The sequence below is a fragment of the Orcinus orca genome, chromosome 2, assembly GCF_937001465.1.
Source record: "Orcinus orca chromosome 2, mOrcOrc1.1, whole genome shotgun sequence".
Classification (NCBI taxonomy): domain Eukaryota; kingdom Metazoa; phylum Chordata; class Mammalia; order Artiodactyla; family Delphinidae; genus Orcinus; species Orcinus orca.
Window position 1 is genome coordinate 158,047,942 of NC_064560.1, and position 21,768 is coordinate 158,069,709.

At 37.0% G+C, this 21,768-nt stretch overlaps 2 protein-coding genes across 3 annotated transcripts in view; one reads left to right on the plus strand and one right to left on the minus strand.

Annotated features, from left to right (window-relative positions):
* CCDC198 (coiled-coil domain containing 198) overlaps positions 1 to 21,768 on the minus strand; it is a 496,778-nt gene that overhangs the window by 400,260 nt on the left and 74,750 nt on the right. The window lies entirely within an intron of this gene.
* NAA30 (N-alpha-acetyltransferase 30, NatC catalytic subunit) lies at positions 1,631 to 21,591 on the plus strand. Of its 2 annotated transcripts, none has more exons than XM_033404693.2 (5): positions 1,631 to 1,805; positions 2,072 to 2,624; positions 7,635 to 7,758; positions 9,520 to 9,575; positions 18,159 to 21,591. In XM_033404693.2, the coding sequence occupies exons 2-5, from the start codon at positions 2,073 to 2,075 to the stop codon at positions 18,294 to 18,296; spliced, it is 870 nt and encodes a 289-aa protein (XP_033260584.1). In that variant the 5' UTR covers positions 1,631 to 1,805; position 2,072; the 3' UTR covers positions 18,297 to 21,591. The 2 variants fall into 2 exon arrangements, with proteins under 2 accessions (XP_033260584.1, XP_004279359.1); XM_004279311.3 differs by having other exon boundaries at positions 1,634 to 1,805; positions 2,072 to 2,846.

The window sequence follows — 21,768 nt, forward strand, 5'->3', positions numbered from 1 at the left end:
CAACAACCATCAACAGGAGAGTGAAAAGTTTTTAGATGATTCCAGTCCTCAGCCTCCAGTCTTCCACCTGAAGCCCTATGCACGATGGAACAGAGAAAGTCATCCCTGTTGTGCTCTGTATGAATTCTTGACCCACAAGAATCTGTGAGCATAAGTAGTTGTTTTATACCACATGCTGTGGGGTAATCTGCAATGCAGCTATAGTAGTGGGAGGAGTGCCAATATATGTCTGTTTCAATCTTTTAAACAATTACATAATTAACAGTAATATTCTATAGTATTTATGTATCATAAGATCATTCCTGTATTGATAGATACTTAGGTGGTCTGGAATTATTTATTCCTACTATAGAAAAGGCTGAAATAAATATGCTTCTACATGTCTATTTGTGCACAAATGTATTTCTATAAAAACCTATAAATGAGTTAATAAATACATGTAAGATATTTAGGACAGTGCCTGGCACATAGTAACACATTATATTATTTTTATCACTATAGGTTGACCTTCTAGATAGAAGGTGATAGTACTTGCTTAACATCTTTGGTGACAAGGACCTTAATGGCTATCCAACAGCTACGCTACGATGTATTCTTCTTTTTACTTTAGATTATGGCAAAAATTGCAAACAGTCAGAGAATTATACCCCTGAAAACATTTATCTGCTGCAGACCTGCCCAGTTCTACATTCAGTTTAAAAAACTTAACTTCCTCAGTGTGCTGGTGAGTTAACACTACCTGTGTTTCTCTTATGAAAATCGTGGCTGTGGACCAGAGCGGAAAGAGCGGAACCTCCCGCTCAGGCGCGTGCGGCAGTTCTCTTCCCTCTGCATCCGCGCAGGGGGACCACTTGTTAAGAGAAGGCGGGGAGCAGGTTCAGGACACCTCTTGACTGGTGCTTCTCACCCTATCACAATTCGGGTCACAGGTTTAGGAATGTGCTTCTTAGCCATTGTCACTCTCTTTCAACATCTCTAACTCTTCCCCAGGCGTGCTTGCAGCTGCCCCCGCACCTGTTAATCCCATTTACTTCTAGTTTTCCTGGGCGGGGTGAAGGGATAAGGAGAGAGGAAGAGGACTACCTGTCCACTTTCTCTTGCTTCGAAGCAGCAAAGACTAAACCTAATTCACATTGCAAACGACCAGGTTTCATCAGTCATTCCCATATTTTTCACAGTTCAAAGTTTTTAACTTCCTCTCCTTTTCAGGGATTTTTCTCTCCAGATTAGCTCCATTTTTAAGGGACGCGGGTAGCCCTCCCCCCGCCCCCGGTCAGAGCTAAGGTTAAACGTTGTACAGCTGAGGAAAAGCATTTTTAGGAGACTTGTCCAAGGCCGGGGCAGCAGGCCCGGAGCGGGCGGGCTTCGCGACAGCTCCGTGGGAGCGCCTGTCCCGCCCATCCTTCCCGGGCCTCGCGTTGCAAGATCCGCGGTTGAGCCCCAAGGCCGAGGACAGTGGGTTGGGAGCTGGTGACTCCAAAGCCCTCTGCAACTTCCCCGCCCTACAGCCCCACCCATTAGCACGCGGTCTCCCCCGGGGCCCGTAGGAGACACCTTCGTCCCCGCCCCTCCACAGGTCACCTCCCTCCACGCCCCTTTCCCTCGGCCCCGGCAGCCGGCAGGCAGGGAAGTGTCGTAAAGCCAGGCCCAGGAAACTTTACCCGGGGTAACAGCCGAGGCGCTTTACGGCGACGGCGGCTGAGTGTGAGGCTTGGCGGCGGTGGAGGCAGCCGCGGCGGTGCGGGAGGCGGCGGCGGCCGAGGAGGAAGAGGAGTGGCGGCAGTGGCGGCGGGGACCTGTGCGGGGTGAGCCTGCGGTGGGGACGGGGAGGGGCCGCGGGTGACAGGGCTGGCGGATGGGCGCGGGCGGACGGGGACGGTGGCCGGCTGAGCAGCTGGGCGGCGCTGAAGAGTTGGGGGGGGCCCGCGGAATTGGGGCGCCAGCTCTGTGAGGGACGGTTTCTGCCTTTATTTCCCCCCCAACCCTGGCCGCCCCCCGCCCCCCGCCCCCTCTACTCCGCGCTTGTCCGCCGGGTCTCATGGCTTCCCCTCTCGGTCTGTGTCTCCTCTAGGATGGCGGAGGTACCGCCTGGGCCTAGCAGCCTCCTCCCACCACCAGCACCTCCGGCCTCGGCGGCGGCCGAGCCCCGCTGTCCCTTCCCGGCGGGGGCCGCCCTCGCCTGCTGCAGCGAGGACGAGGAGGACGACGAGGAGCACGAAGCCGGCGGCGGCGGCGGCGGCGGGAGCCTGGCGGGCGGCGAGGCGACGGCGGCGGCCAAGGGGCATCCGTGCCTCCGCTGCCCCCAGCCGCCGCAGGAGCAGCTGCAGCTCAACGGATTGATCAACCCCGAACTGCGGCACCTCCGGACGGCCGCCTCCCTCAAGAGCAAGGTTTTGAGCGCGGCCGAGGCGGCCACGGTCACGGCCACCCCCGCCGGGGGCCCCAGAGCGACTGCAACAAAAGGAGCCGGGGTACACTCGGGCGAGAGCCCCCCTCCCTGCCTCCCCAATAATGCAAGAACTGCGCTCCCCAGCCCCGCAGAGGCAGCGGCGGCGAGCGATCCCGCGGCGGCCCGCAATGGACTGGCGGAGGGCCCGGAGCAGGAGGAGGAGGAAGACGAGCAGGTGCGGCTGCTGTCTTCATCCCTGACCGCCGGCTGCAGTTTGAGAAGCCCTTCAGGCCGGGAGGTTGAGCCTGGGGAGGATCGGACTATACGTTATGTCCGATATGAATCCGAGCTGCAAATGCCCGATATCATGAGACTGATCACCAAAGATCTGTCTGAACCCTACTCCATTTATACCTATAGATATTTTATCCACAACTGGCCACAGCTGTGCTTCTTGGTAAGTGGGTGGAACGAAAATAGGGTGAACCCAGCAGAGAGATCCAGGCCGTGCGGGGCAGGGAGTGTGAGGGCAGGAGTGGCAGTGGATGTATCCTGCATTTCATAGTATGTTACGTGATGTAAAGTGCGTGTATGCACTCCTAATTATTTAATGAAACTGCTTTGGAGGTAAGGGTTCATGATCCGGGTTAACTTGATACTGATGTAAATGCAATAAGCCTGTGTGATGCATGTTGGGGGTCTTGTATCTTGTTTACATTAGCTTATAATCATGTTTAACCGTCTTTAATTATCCTCCCTCATCCTCAAAGCACTTTGCAGTCATTTAATTTGAACATGGTTCTGTTCGGATACAGGCCTTATTAATCTCTCAATTACAGCCATAATCAGGGAAGAGTGTATGCATAAACATGTTTTGGTGAACATGATTGTCAGTAAACTTGCTGTGGCCACACTGGAGAATTAAATCTTAGAAGCGTATTCCATAATTATGGAGATTGTTTCCTTTTACTTCAGCAGGGCAGTTAGCAGTTGTAGCCAGCCTACTTTCTGGTGCACGGTTGCAGAAGGTGCTACTAACACTTCTGGTGGCTGAAAGACTCCAGAAACTTGAACAAAATACCCTTTTTGGGAGTGTAGGAAACTAAGTGTGAAATTGTTAACTAATCTAATTTTTTTTTCTTTTTTTAAAAGAAGCTGGTCATAGATATGCTTAAGTTCTAGTACTATTGCTGGCTTGTGTGTAATATAGTTGACAGAAATTTTTTGCTTAATATATGAGTAAAAAAGACTTGGCTTAACCAAACAAGCTGAATTTTTTTTTTTTTTTTGACTTACGTAGTACTGGTAGTACCAATAGTTTCCCAATAATATTGACCAATTTCAGTCTGTATGAAACCTTTCACTTAAATATTGATGTGTATGCTTCACATGTGTATGGTTCACATGTGTATGTGCTTTATATCATGTACTCACAAGCATGTTGTTTCCATTGAATTTTATTGAAGAAAGACAACATGCTTTTAAGGAGTGCTTTACGATATGTGAAGGGAAAAGCCACTACCATTATTTGCTGTTTTAGAATTGACTTAATTGCATTTACTAATTCCCTGTAAGATGCTTTGACAATACTTCAGAAATCTGTCTTTTTGATTCTATAGCTTGGTGGTGATCTGAAAATATAACCTCAGTATTGTTGATAATGGTAGCTGTGCTATTTTCTGCATTCACTTTGCTAAACTTCAGTTTAGTATGTTTGTTTAAACTGGGACCTATTTTATATTCTACAAAACTGCTCTTACAGGATTCTAACCATTGCATCAAAATAGAAGTTCTAAGACACGTCTGTGTCAAATGAATATGGGAAGATGGTTTTCATAGCATTATTATAAATGTCATATCAAATGCTATTATAAATGCTGAAGATTGTAGATTGATTTAATTGTAAGTTAATTCACAAAAGCATACAATTTAGTTACAGTTTAAATTGAAATAGTGTATGTATTTCTGTTAATTCCAGAAAATAGTTGTGTATGTGTGATGATTAGTCAGCTTTTGAGTTCTGGTATTACCTAGACCTCTCTCAACTTGTCTGCCATTTTAAACTCTGATAAACTGAATATTAGTAAACTTTACTTTGATTTTACATAGACTCCTCCCAATTCAACAGCTAATTTGAACTTTAACCCTTAATAGCCAGTTTGTTTAACATTAAACTCTCAATATCTAGAAATTGTGATAATATGCAAGTGGTTGACCTGTAAGGTTTACTAATGCAAGTATGGATCTAGACGTATTGAACATAAAACAATAGTTAAACAATCAGAGGCCATTTGGAACTGGGGCCTTTATATTGGCGTTTAAAAAATTTGAATTTCTCATGAGAACTAACTTAAAACAAATATAAGTGTATGTTTATTTCAATTCATATTATTTTAGAACTATAAAGGATCCTAGAGATAATCTAGTTCAGCTTAATTTTTTTTTTTAATGAAAAAAAATTAAAGACTAGAGTGACTTAAAATGTTCGCATCTCCAGATATTTAGGGTCCAGAGATGTAAAGCTAGGACCCAGGTCTCCTGGCCTGTCATTATGGAAACAACTAAGAAGCTGAAAAATGACATACCCTTGAGTCATTCAGCCAAGATCCTTGTGTCACCAAGTTATGCTTCACCAAGTAATAGTTGTCCTTGCAGACAACGATATTAAGAGACTAGAAATCTTCAGAATGTTCCTGGTTTCCATGAGTAACCTGCAGAGGATCAAATGGAATATATGTGGTTGGACCTTAGAAAATCGCCAATACTTGACCATATTTGACTAACAAAAGTGACAGTTTCTAATGATTCTTCCTAATAATTGTAACAGATGTGAAAGTATGGTACTGTACAAATGGGAGGCACTGTCATTTACTCTGTACTTAAATAATTTGTCTCTTTTGAGTTCATGGTATTTTCAGTTGTTGGTGCCTTTTTGAACTTCTTAAACTTATTACCAGTGATATACTATAGTACTTCTGTTATTTGTTCTAAATTTAAATTTCCAAATTCCTCTGTTTTCCTATTTGTGATATTCTGGAATTTGGGAATCCGTATTTCACACAGCTTGTATTTTTCAAGTTTTATAGATTGACAAGCATTTGGCCTTGTAGAGTTAAATTTTAATCTTGCCTGGAATTTTTCAGTTCCCATCCTTGAAAAAAAGAACACATTTTAATAGCATGAGTTCCAAATTTATGTGCAGAAGCTTTTATTTGTAAAAACTTAACATGCAGTTCAGTGATTCTTGTAAGTGTATATTCATCAGCAATTTACAGAAAAAATACAGAATTGGCCTTCCTCACTAAACATCTTACTAATAACAGTGAATCATATATTGGGCTTTTATTTTTAAATGATGTGTACAACTTGATTTTTGTTCCTATAGATTCTTGATTAGTAAGAACTCAATCTAGTCTAAGTGAACTAATATAATACTTTGTTTGCTTATTACTTTCTTGTCCGAGGACAAAGATTTGTTTGAAATGCCTATCCAGTTTGCAAGTATTGTCCAGTTATATTGTGTCTAGTGGTTTTAATTTTTTCCCCTTTTGGATGGTTTATTAACTGTGAAATGTAGCTGTCCTATAATTTTGTATCATAGATTGGTATAGATTTCCATTTCTCCTAGCTTATGAGGTCAGGTCAAAAATTTTTTAATATACCTCTCATCTCTGATATATGCACACACACACACAACCACACACATCTATTTGAAATAAGTTATGTTCAAATCAGAAAATGCTGTTCAACCAGGCAACTTTTGTATATGTTTCAGGACTTAATACAGAAAGAAATTTTACTTTTCAAAAGAATTTTGAAAGAACCAGATTGATTTATCATGAATGAAAATGGAAATAACAATTTTAGAGGTTTATTGACCCCAAATAATTTTGGAATGTGTTGATAAAACAGAAATGAATTAGTGTGGATTGTTGAATTTAATATCCCTTCAAAGTAAATCAACTATACTTCAATTAAAATAAGTAAATAAAATTAATATCCCTCCTGACCTAGTTTAGGCTTGCGTGAAATGGATTAGAATTATCTTGCCTAAAGATTTCTCCACAGTTGAAAAAAGCTTTTTAATCAATTTACAGAATGATGAACTAAAAAAAGTCATAACAGATTCAAGATAAGAGAGGTATTAAGTGTAAATTGGGCTTTGCTTATTGATTTTTTTTAACCCATTCCTGGTTTTTGTTGTTGAAATAGTTTCTGAAAAGTTAATTTTATTAAGAGATGATTTGAAGCTTTCATATTTTTTTATGAGGGCTCTTTACAGCAAACAAGTATTTCTGTCTGACACATTATTAAACAATTGGAACTGTTGCCCTATTTATATTTACCAGAGTACAATATTTACTAGAACATTTTGTTGGTGATGGAATTTTTGAAAAACATATTTTCAATGGTGATACTGGAAATTTTAATGAAAATGGAGGCTGATTAGCTTTTATTTAATAAGTAATCTTTGTGTGGAAGGCTGTACATTTTTATTAAAATAGAAAGCTCTGTAAAAATTACAGCTTTTGCTTTAATATGAAGCTTTGATTTTGAGATCTAGATATTCTGTGAGCTTTATGGCAATGACTCACTGTCAGTAGAGCCCTAAAAATGAGACCATCGTATATCTAGTTTTTGTAGTCCTTCAATAACAGAAACCCCTTGGGTAGGATCTAAGGAATACCTTAAAAATAATCCTTTTTCTTTTAGATTTTTTTCCCTGATCAAAATCTAACTATTATTCAGGTGTAAATATTATGTCTTATATCTGTCTTTCACTAAAACTTTATTATAATTAAATATAAATTTATAGTACTCTGTTGATAAGTTTCACAATATTTTGTGATATCTAATGAAAAGACTTTCTTAAAAAATTATTTTCACATGTTTCCCCTTTCCTAGATCTTAAACATGTAGCTCTTTATTGCAACTAATTGTAAGCACCTCATAAAGTACTTGAATGTTTACCATGTGGAAATTTGCTTTTTTTTTCCCCCTAGGCTTTAATAATGAGCCTAAGAAATTCATGTCCTAAAGAATGTTGAAAGATTTTAAAACTAGAACATTTGAAGGAGTTCTGGGATTTAGATTTCTGACACTTCTGTGACTGCTCTCTTGCTAGAATTCTCATTATTTCTTCCTCCCTCAGAAACACTGACCAATGGTTGGCTGCTGTTTCTGTGGGTAATTATGCAATACCTGATGGCAATGTATTCTTTGTAACTGTTTGTTTATTTTTAAGGCCATGGTAGGGGAGGAGTGTGTAGGTGCCATCGTTTGCAAGTTGGATATGCACAAAAAGATGTTCCGCAGAGGTTATATAGCCATGTTAGCCGTGGATTCCAAATACAGGAGAAATGGCATTGGTAAGAAAAATATTATGTCACAAAAAAATGCCTAAGTTATTTTCATTTTTTTTTTTTGAAGCAGAAGACTTAAATGTAAATAGTATGTAGAAATGAGCATGAAGCTGAGGGAAGAAAATTGATTGCTTTTATTTCAAAATATTTTCAAAATGTTTTAAAAATGAATTGTTTCCTTTATTACTGTTTAATTATTTGAGAGATTATCTTTCTAACAATTAGAAGGTGATCAGTTTTCATCTCCAGACATTTTTTTGATCATATCCAAACTGCTTTGCATTATACTAAGTTCTGCAGTTTTTAATAGCATTATTAGGGTGCTTGATCACAGCACTCAAGCAGCTGTGTGTACTTGGGTTAAATGGTCCTCAATCAAGGCAAAATTATGGAGAAATTGTTACCATTATTTAGTACTAGTCATCAAACATATTAGCAATTCGGGAAGGACCAGGAAAAAGGAGAATTGTTTCTTACTACTATTCCCAAACTCATCTCTTTCCTGGGCTACCTTTCCTGGCCTTTGCAGTTAATCTTATACTCATGGTTTATAATGGTCATTAGAATCATCTGGGTGGTTTAAAAACAAATGCTTAAGCCCCTCCCCTTGAGAATCTTATTTGTCCTGTTAGAAGTAGGGCTGAAGGTGGCTGTGATGTAAGCCTGTTAAGAACAGCTGTCATAGTGTCTAAGACCTACTGGCTCTTTGTTCAAGATGGAGGATCAGGTAGATAAGCACTTGTCTGAGCATGGCACATTCTGAGAGGTACTGAAGCTAAGTAAGTATTCATGAAAAAAGAGTTTGATGCCTGTACCAGTATTTAATTACTAGCAGTTTTGTCACTTGTAGTTTTTTCTTTTTAAACTATGAGTGTCCAGTTTAAGACTGCTTCACACAATCTGAGACATCATGAGAAGTCATTATGAATAGGTTTACTTAGTACATTAGGTTCAGCCAACTTTTCTTATAGTGTTACAGTTTGCCACTAAGATGTTTAATGAATTGGGCTTGTTATACAAGCCAAGTTTGAGTCTTTGATGTATTAAAAAGAGCTGGTAAGGACTTATGGAAAATGATAGGCAAATTGCCTGGCTACTTCAGAGGGCAGAAACCAGTGCCTTGAAGATTGCATCCTGGCCCTCAGACATATTTTGTATGGCCCATGTAACGTGTGCTTGCTTGTATTCATGGTTTGAAAATTGAGAGAGAAAATTTGGATTTCTTCTCTTAAGATCAGATTTAGCATTTGTTTTCCCTTTAATGTGCTAAGTATATCTGACCCTAAACTAGGATACAGACACACCACTGACGTCATTTGGTGTGCCCAGGCTTACTATAAGGTTTGTGGAAACTAACACAGTGTCTTGGGCCCACTCTGGGTCACAGCAATTCTGGTGTGATCTTTGGCAAGATTGGCTCAAAGGTCATGGAGTGAGTTCTTACCAGCTGAAGAAGTTCCTGGGTTGCTCTGGCCATATCTTACCTTTTTTCTTGGAATTAAACAGCATTTACACCTGAGAAAAGGATATATATCAGGAGATAGGTCTTTCAAGAGGAAACTTGTATTGCTATGCACAGGTCCTATTGGGCTCTCAGTTTTAAGTCTAAATTTTTTTCCCCACTTAATTTGAGATAATCTGTGTATCTCATTCAGGGTAGAACCCAGCATTTGACATTTCTTTGCTTCTCATGAATATTATAATTTAGGTATCTTTAAGAAACTAATTACATTTTTTACTTCATTAATACTCAGCTCTGTATTCTAGGTACTAACTTGGTTAAGAAAGCTATATATGCTATGGTTGAAGGAGACTGTGATGAGGTAAGTCTTCCTAAATGTTTAAGACCTTTTATCCTGGGCTGTATTCTACTGGGTATTTTTATAAATAGCCCATAATAAATTTACTGCAGATTTCATTGCAAGCTATTATTATACAAATGTAACGTGCTGAAAATTACATTCCGTTGAAAAACACATGAACTTTGACCTAGAACAAATTTTAAGATGATAATGGGAGCTAAAATTTGTGTCAGAATGTAAAGGTAAAATTTTAGATATTTTTAGTAAATGGTATTCAGAACTCTGATTTGTTATCAGTTAAATCATTTAAGGTAGCTCTTATTATAAACCTTATTGTAATTTACTTGTGTATTGGCCTTGGTTTCTCTCTAAATAATACTTTTTTTTTTTTTTTTTCCTGTGGGCCAACTGTCAGCCCATATGAAGAACATTTCACATTTGAAAAAAATCTCAGCATTAAATAATAAGGCTGGAGGGAGGGAAAGACAGCCACTTTTTAAATGTAGATCTATCTATAAATTAGCATAAAAGCGTCTTCTCTCTTCAGATTGTTTGTAAGGCCTGAAGGCAGGTAGTATCTTTGTATCCTGCAGCACTGTGCTTTACATACGGTAGGTGCTCAATAAATAATAGTGATGGTTGGGAATGTTAAGATTTACTATTATGTAATGTGGAAGGGGATAAGTATAAACTAGGGAAGTACAGATATCTTTAATATAACAGTGGTGACTAAGAAGGACCAGAGTTGTGCTAGTAATTTTATGAGCATTACTGCTAACACTTGTCTTTATTATTGGAGGGCAAATGTGCCTTAGAGAGTTCTCAAAATACTTGAAATTAGGTAATTTTTTTCTCAGACTGCAATAAGTAACTTGTTTTGGTTACTTTTTTTTTTTTTTTAAGTGGGGTTTTTTTGGTACAGAATTTATTCACAGTCACTAACCATCATTATTTGTGTGTATTTGGGGTGCAAAGTCCTTTCTTTTACCATCTTCACGCTTTTCAACTCTTCATCTTTCTTTCCACTAATAGCTGCTATTAATCTTGCAGTTTGCATCCTCCCATTTTCTAAGCACATGTGAATGCAGATGTTTACACATATTTTTTTTACAAATGAAATCACAGTTATTTTGCTATAACTGCTTTTTCCACTTAACAGTAACTCATGAACAGGATTCCATGTCAGTACAGATGTACAGCAGAGTATTCTCACGCTCCTTGTCCACATTCATAGTTCGTAGTTTGACAGATCACACTAAACCGTGGTTGTATGAGAAGGCTTACAGACATATTGGGCAGCACAGGGAAGACATCCTGGGATTTACGGATATTTAATTTTTTTACCCCGAATAAGAAAATTCACACATGGCAAAGGATCTCATATTCACAGCTTTTAATTTCAAAATGTAAAAGGTACAGTGATGATCTGTAAAAAAAAAAGTAAAAGATACCCTGATTATCTACATCATTGGTAACTAAAATTTGAGTATAAAATTGAATATAAATTTTTTCATCAGTGTAAGTCCAATATGGACCATGGCTATATTGGCTTAGACAGCTCATCAAGAATAGAAGTCAGGCTTCACAAAAGCTGCTTAACAGTTCGGAGAAATCTTTGGGATGATAAGACCATGTTTTGATCCTCTACTGAGTAGTGTGGTTCCCAGTGAACAGGGATGTTATAAGGAGGGAGTATTATGTCCCTTATGAAAGCCTTTTCTGAGTTATCCTAGTTACTGCCTATGAGACAGGTAGTATGCTTTACCTTAACTGATCAAATGTTTAAATAGTGTTGGTTTTTCTTTGAAAGTTCTGAGGAATGATGAGATTTTGGTTATATTGTTATAGTCTTAAGGTTAAGGCCTAAATTAGTGATACATTTTATGGTAGAACTATTCATTGTGGGCTTAAAATTCTATTCATTTTTCTTACTTTTCAAGCAATGAGTTTTACTCAATCTTAGACTGAAATGGGTATAGTTCCATGAACTTATTTCTGTTGTATGGTTTTAAGTGGATGGTTTGTGCAGTTTGAATAGCTCTGCCTCTTGATTAGGGAAGTCTTCCATGGTTTAAAAAAATTGGTTATCTGTGCCCCATATTGTTCAGATAAAGGATTTGCTGTAGAAAGGGACAGAACTCTTGCTTACTCTTTATTAGGCTTTCCCTTTCCCTTTCATTGAGTTTTAAACCATATAAGCAACAAACTCTTCTGTCCTCTTTACCCGTCTAATTTTTGATGGTAGTGTGTTTGTTGGTTCTACTTCCTTATATTACCATCTCATCCTGTTTGGTTTGGTTTCTTTCCCCTCCACTCCAGTGTAACTACTTTGTATTTGCTAGACCCAGTAGCTTCTTGGTCTTCCTCTGCTTATTAAAATGCTTCTCAGTCTTTAAGACCCAATTCAGATATCAACAACTCCTTTTAAGTTTTCCTTGAAAACCACCTTCTGTGGTTTTCTTTACCTCCCTTTCTGTAATACTTACTATGCTTAAATTCTTAAATTTACTTGTTCAGAGACTGTGCCTTAGCCACTGCGAGCAGAGATACCTTTTCTTGTTTACCGCTGTATTCTTAGTACTTAGTACAGCATTTGTGATAGAGTACATGGTTCATAAATATTGGTTGAATGATCAGTTTTGTGTTTACAGTATCTTATCTATGCCTCTTTTTTTGGGGGGGGGTGGACTTTTGAATTTCGATTTGTCTATTTTTTCATTAAAAAAATTGTTTTTTAGTTCTTTTTTTAGTTTTATTTTTTTATACAGCAGGTTATTATTTATCTATTTTATACATATTAGTGTATATATGTCAATCCCCATCTCCCAGTCTAATTAGTTTTTAACTTGTCTTTCTCTCTAAGCTTCTAAGAACAGCAATCGTCTTTTTTTTGTGTGTGTGTACATAAAAAAAAATCTGAAAAAAATATATATCTGCAGGGTTAACCAAGTTATTAAAGTACCCTTTGATAAAGCAATTATATATAAAAATAGTTTTGTATATAATTCATGGTTCTGAGGAAAACTTTGAAATTATAATTCTCCAAGAATACAATGACCAAATTATAAAATAACTGACATGTGATGTTACTTTCATTAAGTTAGGTCAATCTTCCTTTCTTTTAAAGTGTTAAGAAATTTTGACAAATTATCAGAAAGACATTTGTGAAGGGTTTTAAATTACATCTTCTACTGCTTAGGTCGTGCTGCTGTTTTTTCAATCTTAGAGAGATTTTTGAATCTATGAGCCTATTAAGAGAGATACATTTGGAAATCTCTATGAAGCTTTACTGTACACATCCAGTCAATTTTTACTTTCTGTTCTGTTTGCAGAATTTATTTATGACCTTGAGTCATGTTTATATTGCTTTTGGTTGCCACTTGTCATTTTAAGATAAATTCAGAGTGAATTAAACTGAGGTTAGTTGAAATGTAGATCTCTACATTTCACAGAGTTGAAATGTAGATCTTGCTTTTGCCCAAGTAACAATGGTATTATTCTTCTGGTCTAATAGATCTTTTCATTTTGCCTTTACTATGACTTTCCTAACTTTTTATATCAGAATTAGACATGTTTAAACAGCGTAGCTAAAGATCTTTTCCATTTTGTGTATATTTGGATCTGACTAAAAAGTTATAGCATCAGAAAAAGAAACAGGTGGATTCATTACTTCATGAGTAAGAAATGCATTACCTGTATTGCTAATCTAGCTTGAATTTGGTTACTCCTCTATGTGGTCTGGCTGCCAAACATTTAGTGGCTACTAGGAGAAGCTTCTTGAGCTTGGGTTTTACATTAGGGGAGACAGTAAGAAAAATATATACAAATAACATGAATGAGTTTTCTTGTGTACCTAAAATAATGAACCCACATGGTGGCCATTTACTTTTATGTACTTTTTTGGGAAATAAATTAGAATGAATGGAACAGCATGATGAACAGTACTTTTTAAGCTGTAGATGTCCCTGAAATGTTCACCTCTGGAAATTTAAATTTCAAAATTTTTTTTAGATTTATGGTATGGTTACTACGATATTAATACTCAGAACTAACTCATAAATGATGAAAATATACTGGAATCAGAATTTCTTAATGGAGGTTAAGTGTGCAGTATGTGACCTTAAAACATTTTTAGTTGACCAGCATCTTCCTATTTTCGTCTATCCCCAGCCCCTTGGAGCCACCATTCTACACTCGGCTTCTATTAAGTTTGACTGTTTTTGTTTCTGTATATAAGTGAGATCACGCAGTATTTGTTTTTCTATGTTTTTCTATGTTTTCTATGTTTGATGCATTTCACTTAGGGTAATGCCCTCCAGGTTCACCCGTGTTGTCACACTGGCAGCACGCACCACTTTATCCATCCATTTGTTGATGAACATTTAGGTTGTTTCCTTATCTTGGCTACTGTGATAATGCTGTAATGAACATGGGGAGCTCTTTGAGGTCCTGATTTTACTTTCTTTGGTTGTATACCCAGAAGTGTGATTGCTGGATCATATGATAGTTCTATTTTTAATTTTAAGGAACCGTCACACTGTTTTCCATAATGTCTGTAGCAATTTACATTCCCACCAACAGTGGGAAATTTATTTAAATAACCAATAATAAACCTGTTACATGTTAACAAAATAACATACATTTTATAGTAATGTACAAGATGACTTTTAAGCTTTTTGTGTTTAATAATTATATGTTTAACATTTTTAGTTTCATTGGAAACATATAGTTTGGCTGTGAGACAGGGCAGCTAGGTAAGGAACAGAGTAAAATGGAATTATTTAAACTGTAAGGATTTTTGGTTGAGTAGTTTGGCCTAGTTAAAGATCTGGATATGATAAGCCTGGGTTCTAGATCCATCTTCTGTCGATATAGTTGTGTGATTATAGGAAAGTCATTTAACTTCTTAAATCTGTCTCTTTGTGCAATGTAATGGTGGTTCTGATCTTAAAGGGATGTTATGAAGAGCAGTAAAATTGTTCAGTCAGATTGTCGGTGTAAGGCCTGTGAGGTGCTAGACAATAAAATAGTGCTTGCCGTCCCTCCAGGAGCTCCTAGCCTGTAATATTAAAAAAGGTTTTCTAAACTGTAATGGTTTGGCTCATCCTGACAATGGTTTGTTCCTGAGAGAATCCGTAGAACTTCACTGTAACCCTTATTTTCTGTTAAGTAGAATTCAACTTAGCCAAGTTTCTTTAGGATTAAAATAACCTTATTATGCTTTGGCTTCCTATATAATATTCCCATGATGTGAACTAAAAGAATAATTTTATAGAGAGTTTCCAGTATAAACCCAGATCCTCTTTTAGTATGTTTAAAAGAATTTCGTAATTAAGTGTTAAAAAGTAGTTACTTCTTTTGTGGCGTTTTCTGTTGTGTCAAATAATACATGACCTCTTTGATTAGAGAATGTGAGTGTGCTGAGAGAATCTTTTCATTTTAACCAAGGTGTTAGCACTTTGTGTAATGTTTTTCTGTAAATTGGGCTTTATTTTATTAATCTGTTAGGATGCCAACAAACCTGAATTCAACTCTTAACTTACACGTCAAGTGTATATTTATGTAGCTATAGTTAGCCTCAGCTGTGTTTTGAATATTTTAGATTGCTGGATATTAATGAATATGGACCTGGATCCCCTTCATTATGTTAGATCTCCCATTCACTGCTTTGTTTTACTTTGGGGTGCAATCACAGGTACAGAAGAGTGGATACTATTAAGCTCTAGTTCACATTTGGAGTCTGGTTTATTCTTGTTCTACTGGTGGCCTTGAGTTTCATTCACTTGTAAGTTAGAGATATATCTGTTTCATAGGGTTCTTGTGAAAATAACATTATGACATATGCATGTAATATGAGATAATGCATGTGAAATGCTTTACGTAGCACTTAGTAAGCCTTCAAAGAGTATTTTTTTTTTTACACTGTCGCTCTCCTTTTTATTTCTGTGAAATCAGTTCTAAGTTTGAGTTGTTGCAGCTTTATTGCTTCTCATATTGTTTTGATTTAACATTTTAGCTGTAATTAGGTGCTGGCATAAAACAGAATTCTAGGAATTACTCAAGAGAATAGTTCCAAACTGGTAAATTGCATTGACCAGACTGGGGTGTTCCAAACTGGAGGATGGCATACATTACTGAACATTAAATTCCATTTTTTTAAGAGCAGAGAGAAATTGTTGACTTTTTATTTTCATCTTGAACCAGTTTGCTTGCTGTATAACTTTTATAGGAACATTTTCCCTTGATCTTGAACTATTAATGACTTGGTTTTAGATCTTTTTAAAGTTTGGATTAGTGTGTGATTTGCTCTCATGAGTTGTTTGCATAGGTAATTGCTGTAAGATGATACTTTCTGTTTGAGTACTCTGGTCATTTAAAAGCGTGGCAGTACTTTCGTTTGTTTCCTATTTATGTAATGTATGTAATATAATGAAAGGTACTAAGGGCATATATAATTAACAAATGTTTAAGAGCCTTCTATGTGTCAAGCAGTGTGTTACGTGCAGAGGAAATGGCTGTGAACAAGGTACCCATGATCCCTGTCCTTGTTGGGCTCACCAGCTGGGAAAGATGTCATACTCATCAAACATTGAATGAAAGTGCAGTTGAACAAGGAGCAGTGCCAAGTGCTGTGGGGTAGTATGAAGGGAAAGAGATACTCTACCCAGTCTGGAAGTGACATGCTAAGGCCAAAAGCAAGAAGAGGAGGATGGGAAGAGTGTTCTTCCAGACAGAAAAAACAGCTTATGTGAAAGGTCTAAGGTAGGAAAGATAATGGTGGGTTCCAGAAACTTAAAGTTTAGTGTTGATCGTGGCGAGTAACGGGGGGAGACCTAAAACACAATTAGCAAGGTAGGTAGAGGCCATATCTTGACGGACCTTTTAGGTCTCTTTAGATTACTGTTAGATTGTGGACGTTTTCTTGAGGACAAAAGAGAGTCAATAAATGGTTGTAAGCAGGGAATTAACGAGCATCACTGTACCTAGAGTGGGAGACCTTTGGGTTAGGAGGTTCTTGTATTTATAATAAAAGTTGATGGCAGCTTAGACTAGAATGTTGTCAATGGGGATAGAAAGAAGAGGACCAGTTTAAGAGAGATTTAAGAGAGAAAATTGAAATACTCAATGCCTGGATGTATGTAGCGGGGTGGAGAGGAAGGAGGTACAGAGATGACTCTTAGGTTTTAGGTTTGAGGCATTGATGGGATGGAGATCTTGTTACTGATGTGCGGAATTGTAGAGGAGTTGATCATGAGTTTTTTGGATCCGATGAGTTGAAGTACAGTCTTTTCTCTATTATTTATATCTGTTGCTTGAATTCTTGTCAGATTTTTTTTTTTATAGCTTGCGATAGAACAGGAAGAGACTCGTAGGCTTTACTTGGGCCTCTGTTTAATTATACTTTGCCCTTTTTTCCCACTCCAAACACCTCGGGGTTATAACATCCTAACTGTGACTCACTGTGTTGATTCTCAGTGAGGTAGGTAGAGAATCAATAGAAAGGCAAATAGAGCTATGTATGTAAAAGTTGGGAGGATGGGATAGAGGATATTTTGGTAGGGGAAGGTAGAAGTAAAGTAGAAGAACATCACATAATAGTCAAAAGTATCAGTTCTTCATTGTCAGGGCCACTGGTTCAGTAATATTTTAAAAGACCCAGATAGAAGTTAATACCTCTGTTAAGTGTTGATATCCATAGTGTCTAGACATTCTCAGAATGTAGTTCTCAGAATGTCGTCCCCTTACCAGCAGCGATCCACATCACCTGGCAATTTTTAAAAAACGCAGCTTCTTGGGCACCACCCCAAACCTACTCAAACTCTGGAGGGGAGGTGCAGCAATCTATTTTAATAAGCCCTCCAGGTACACTAAAGTTTTGGTACCTTTGATCTAGGTTTGGTAAACTTTCTCTACAAAGAGCCTGATAGTAAATATTTTAGGCTTTGCAGCCCACAGGTCTCTGGTGCGACTGCTCAGGTCTGCTTTTGTATTGAGAAAGCAGCAATAAACATCATGCAGACCAATGGACATGGCTGTGTCTCAATAAAACTTTATTTACAAAAACAGGCAGTGGGCATATTTGGTCTAAGGACGATAGTTTTCAGACTCTGGTCTTGACTGTAGACAAATATGGTAGTTGTCGCCAGGATAAAGGATGACATATTAATGAAAATACAGGAGTTGGAGGTCAATCTGAATAGTTTCAAGTACTGGTTTATTTTCTTAAATCTTTGATTGTTGATTTTTTTCTTCATTTTTTTGTCACACTATACAGGGAACGAATTCATCTTTGTTTTAGTATAAAACATATATTCTCATTGCCAAAAATTCCAAACATTTCACAAAAATCAATAGAAAAGAAAATGTCCCCAGTGTTCCCACCCCACCCTTGACTTTTATAATTCTGATGACTGTTTTTCTGGGTTCTTCCTGTACGTCATTAATATTTACTGTTTTCACCATCAACTTTAAGACAATTAAATGTAGTTTCTTTTTCTTAAATATTTGATCTTATTGTTTATAAGTGATTTGTCAAATTATGAAATTATAAATTAGTTTCAAATATTATAAAATTATAACTTAGTTTTCTCTCTTTTTTTGAAGGTTGTTTTGGAAACAGAAATAACGAATAAGTCTGCTTTGAAACTTTATGAAAATCTTGGTTTTGTTCGAGATAAGAGGCTGTTCAGATACTATTTAAATGGAGTTGATGCACTGCGACTTAAATTGTGGCTGCGTTGAGAAACTGACATCAAGGAACAACTTTCCAACGATGCAGAATCGACCTTTGCATGCAATGCAATTTGTACAGAATTGCTTTGCAGGTGGATTTAGTGATTTCCATGCAGCTCTTATCTGTCAGTGTCTCATTTGAGTGTCGCACAATATTTGTTGCACTTTGGCATGGCGCATTTGTTCTGAATTAAAAGAGATTGTTTTAAACTTAAAGAGTTCTTTTGGTACCAACAAGATGTGCCAGTTGATAGCCAAGATTTGTTTGTTCATTTGCAAAGTCTGCTGACATTGTTATTTACACAGTGATAATTTTATCACAGAACCAGGAAGTGGAACATGATTTTTGTTCCTTAAAAAAGCCAATGTAGATTGTAAAAATCTCTGAGTATACTAACATTTCACACGAAACCTGCCATAGTTTTCTGAGGGGGTGGGGGAAAAGCTTCAATTTTAGGTTTTATTTTTTCAATATTAAATTTCCATTCTTGAATATTGGTACCTCAGTGATTAGTGAATGAAAAAAAATGTTCTGTAGGGTTGGGTGTGTCTTAATGAGTAAAGATAACAATTAAATTGCGTCTGCCAGTGCCTGTGTAGATAAGTATATTTGTCTTCATCTCTATAGTTTTTGAATGCATGCTACCTTTTCCTTTTCTTTAAGGCCTTTGCAAGCAAACTTTTGTTTTTATTTAAATTCTAAATTTGGTAATAAATTATTTCAGATTTTTATAATTTGGATACTTTTTCCAGGTGAGTGACAGAGTGGTTTACTGTAGAAGTCCCTTCTTTTCTTACAGTAAGAAGTTGAATCTACTTGGAAAATCTTTGAGAAATGACTCAAAAGGGATGAGAAAAGTTGATGAAGCCGGGAATTGCTGGGTTTTAGATGCACTTTTTTTTGAGAGTGAGGGAATTTTTGGAAAAGAGTAGAAAAATTAATGTAAATTGGTATGATTTTATTTAATCAAAATTGTTACTAAGCTGTGAGGAACAGCTTTTACAAAGTAGTTGGAACTTTTTTCCCACTTGGTTTGGATTCACATTGCTTCCATTTCTTAAAATGCTTCGCTTTTGGTTCTTGGTCTTGAAAATAAATTCCAAGGTGCACTGTATCTGTTTTAAACTGATTTTATTTTCTTTTCACTTACTTGTGCAAATTCTTGGGGGAGCTTTGCTTTATTAGTTCCCAGAAAAACAAAAGAGAGAAATGGAAAATTCTTGGAATGAGTTCTATAGGTTTTCTTAATAGCCATCACCATGTTCATTAGTTACATTGTGTTTTGGCCAATCTGTGCAATGTAATTAATTTTAAAGTTGATTGCTTTCAATGGAGTCAGGAAACCTGTGATGGATAATTTATTTGACTGGAAAACCTAGGTACCCATTAAAGAAAAGATTCATTCTCTGTGAAAAATGTTTTGTAGGAATGTATTGTTTTTTCATTAATTTGGATATGCTTTACTTCTGCTCTAGGATTTGGTTTGAATTTTATTTTATGGCTATAATTACTGTATTTTTAAAAACCCTACCTCCATTAACAGTTGGTAAAAGCCCCCTTTCAGGAAAGTTTGTTGCCTTTTTGTTATGTTTTTTTTTTTTAAGGGAAAGCTGCTCCTTGCTCAGTGTAGTGTCTTGAAAGTGAACATGGTGACAAGTATTTTTTAAATAAAGATACATAAATTTGGTGAAAATAAAATCTTCCTGTTGATGGGATCATTTATAGTTCCTTATTTTTAAAGAAAACTTTTTCTTTTCATTTTATATTGCCTTGAAAGTTTAATGGGCAGAATACTGGTTACATTTAAAATATGAAGACCACACAATACTCAGCTTTCCAGGTGACCATTTTGAGTACGTTTTTGGTCAGACTTCATTTGGACTCTAGCACTTAGAGGAATACCAATCATAATGATGATTCTGTTATTCTTAATATGGAGGGAATTGAACTAATAAAATAGTTCAGTACTTTCATTATCAAATTTTATCTCACCACTTTATATTTGACTTGCTGGTTCATAGGTAATGATTGTTGATGAATGTACATTTGCTTGACTCACTAATGAGGACAGTTCTAAAGTAAATACATGCTAGATTTTTAGCTCAGCCATTAATTTTTTGGCAGATTGTCAATGAAACCATCACTACTGACCTTTTCACCCAGAATTGACCAAATTTTGCTGAATTGACTGGGTGTTTTAAACACAAACTTAACTGTGTGACTGAAAAGTCAAATGGTTGTCATATTGTTTAGCTGGTGTTTGTTGAATATCTGTGTCTACCTTATGTCTTTAATTGGGTGTGCAGAAATTGTTTACTTAAGTGGACTAAAATTTTATCCTCTAGCATGGTAACCCAGCACCAAAATTAAGTCTCCATTTCAGGTGAAGTAGCATCAAACATTAACTTAATTTTTGATATTGGGCTTTCATTTTTCTTATATAATCTTAAAACAGCTCCACTTAAAATTGATAGAGTGAGTTCACTTGGCTAAAACTGAGCAAAATTGGTGCAACTTTCTTTTAATGGGGTGCTGCCTCTTTAAGACTGACTGTACTATCCACTGACACTGGTTTGGCAGTTGCTACTGCTGAACATTTTTATACATGCTACCATGAAGCTATATATGTTAGTATTGAAGAAGCTAACGGGTATACTACCATTTTAATGTGTGGGCTGACTATAATTTCCCTTACATTAGGATGAAACTAGAGAATTCCGCAGATCATAAACCAGACAGTAGTTTTGAAGCTGAAGCCAGCAAAAAAAAAAAAAAATTACTATTAAAAAATTGGTTCTAATATTTTCTGCCTCTTCCCTAAAGTACCCTCCCCATTTGCTTGACAAATCTATGTAAAGAAGTTTGTTTGTCACATGTTTTAACTTTACCTTGCCCTGTGTTATGGTATTGGCTGACATGTATAAGACTGGATGTGTATATTTATTATGGTGTCTAAAAATCATAAAGTTCATCACTTTCCAGGAGCATAGATAAAAGCAAATTGGTAGTGCATCAGAGTTACTTTTCAGTGCACCATGACATCACTAAAATGAGTGCTATATTGTTATAGGGCTTTCAGGTTTGTAAAAATATAACCATAAATTATATTGACGTCAGATATGAGTTGAGTATCTATAAAATATCATGTGTATCTCAAAATATTGGACTGCTGTTTGATGACTGGATATTGCTGCATAATTTTCTTCTATTGTCCCATATCCTTTTGGAGAGAGAGTTTTAATGGGATTTGAAATGTGCAAGCTGTCTAAATAAGATGCAGTCAAATAAAGTATGGTTAAGTTGTGTTTGCATTTTTCTTTTAGATACAGCTGTGTGCATTTTATGTTCAAGTTGTTTTACTTTCACCTACTAAGAAGAAAAAAGAAAAAAATAGGCAATCTATTTTGTTCCCCACTTCCTGCCTTGCATCTAAGAGTTATTTGGAAGAAGTGATACACAATTGTTATCTCTCTCACCTTG

Excerpts from the sequence above, each read along its gene's own strand:
- NAA30 (XM_004279311.3), top strand. The coding sequence starts at position 2,073 with ATGGCGGAGGTACCGCCTGGGCCTAGCAGCCTCCTCCCACCACCAGCA. Across the intron at positions 7,759-9,519 it reads ATACAGGAGAAATGGCATTG|GTACTAACTTGGTTAAGAAA; the intron begins GTAAGAAAAATA and ends TCTGTATTCTAG. Across the intron at positions 9,576-18,158 it reads TTGAAGGAGACTGTGATGAG|GTTGTTTTGGAAACAGAAAT; the intron begins GTAAGTCTTCCT and ends CTTTTTTTGAAG.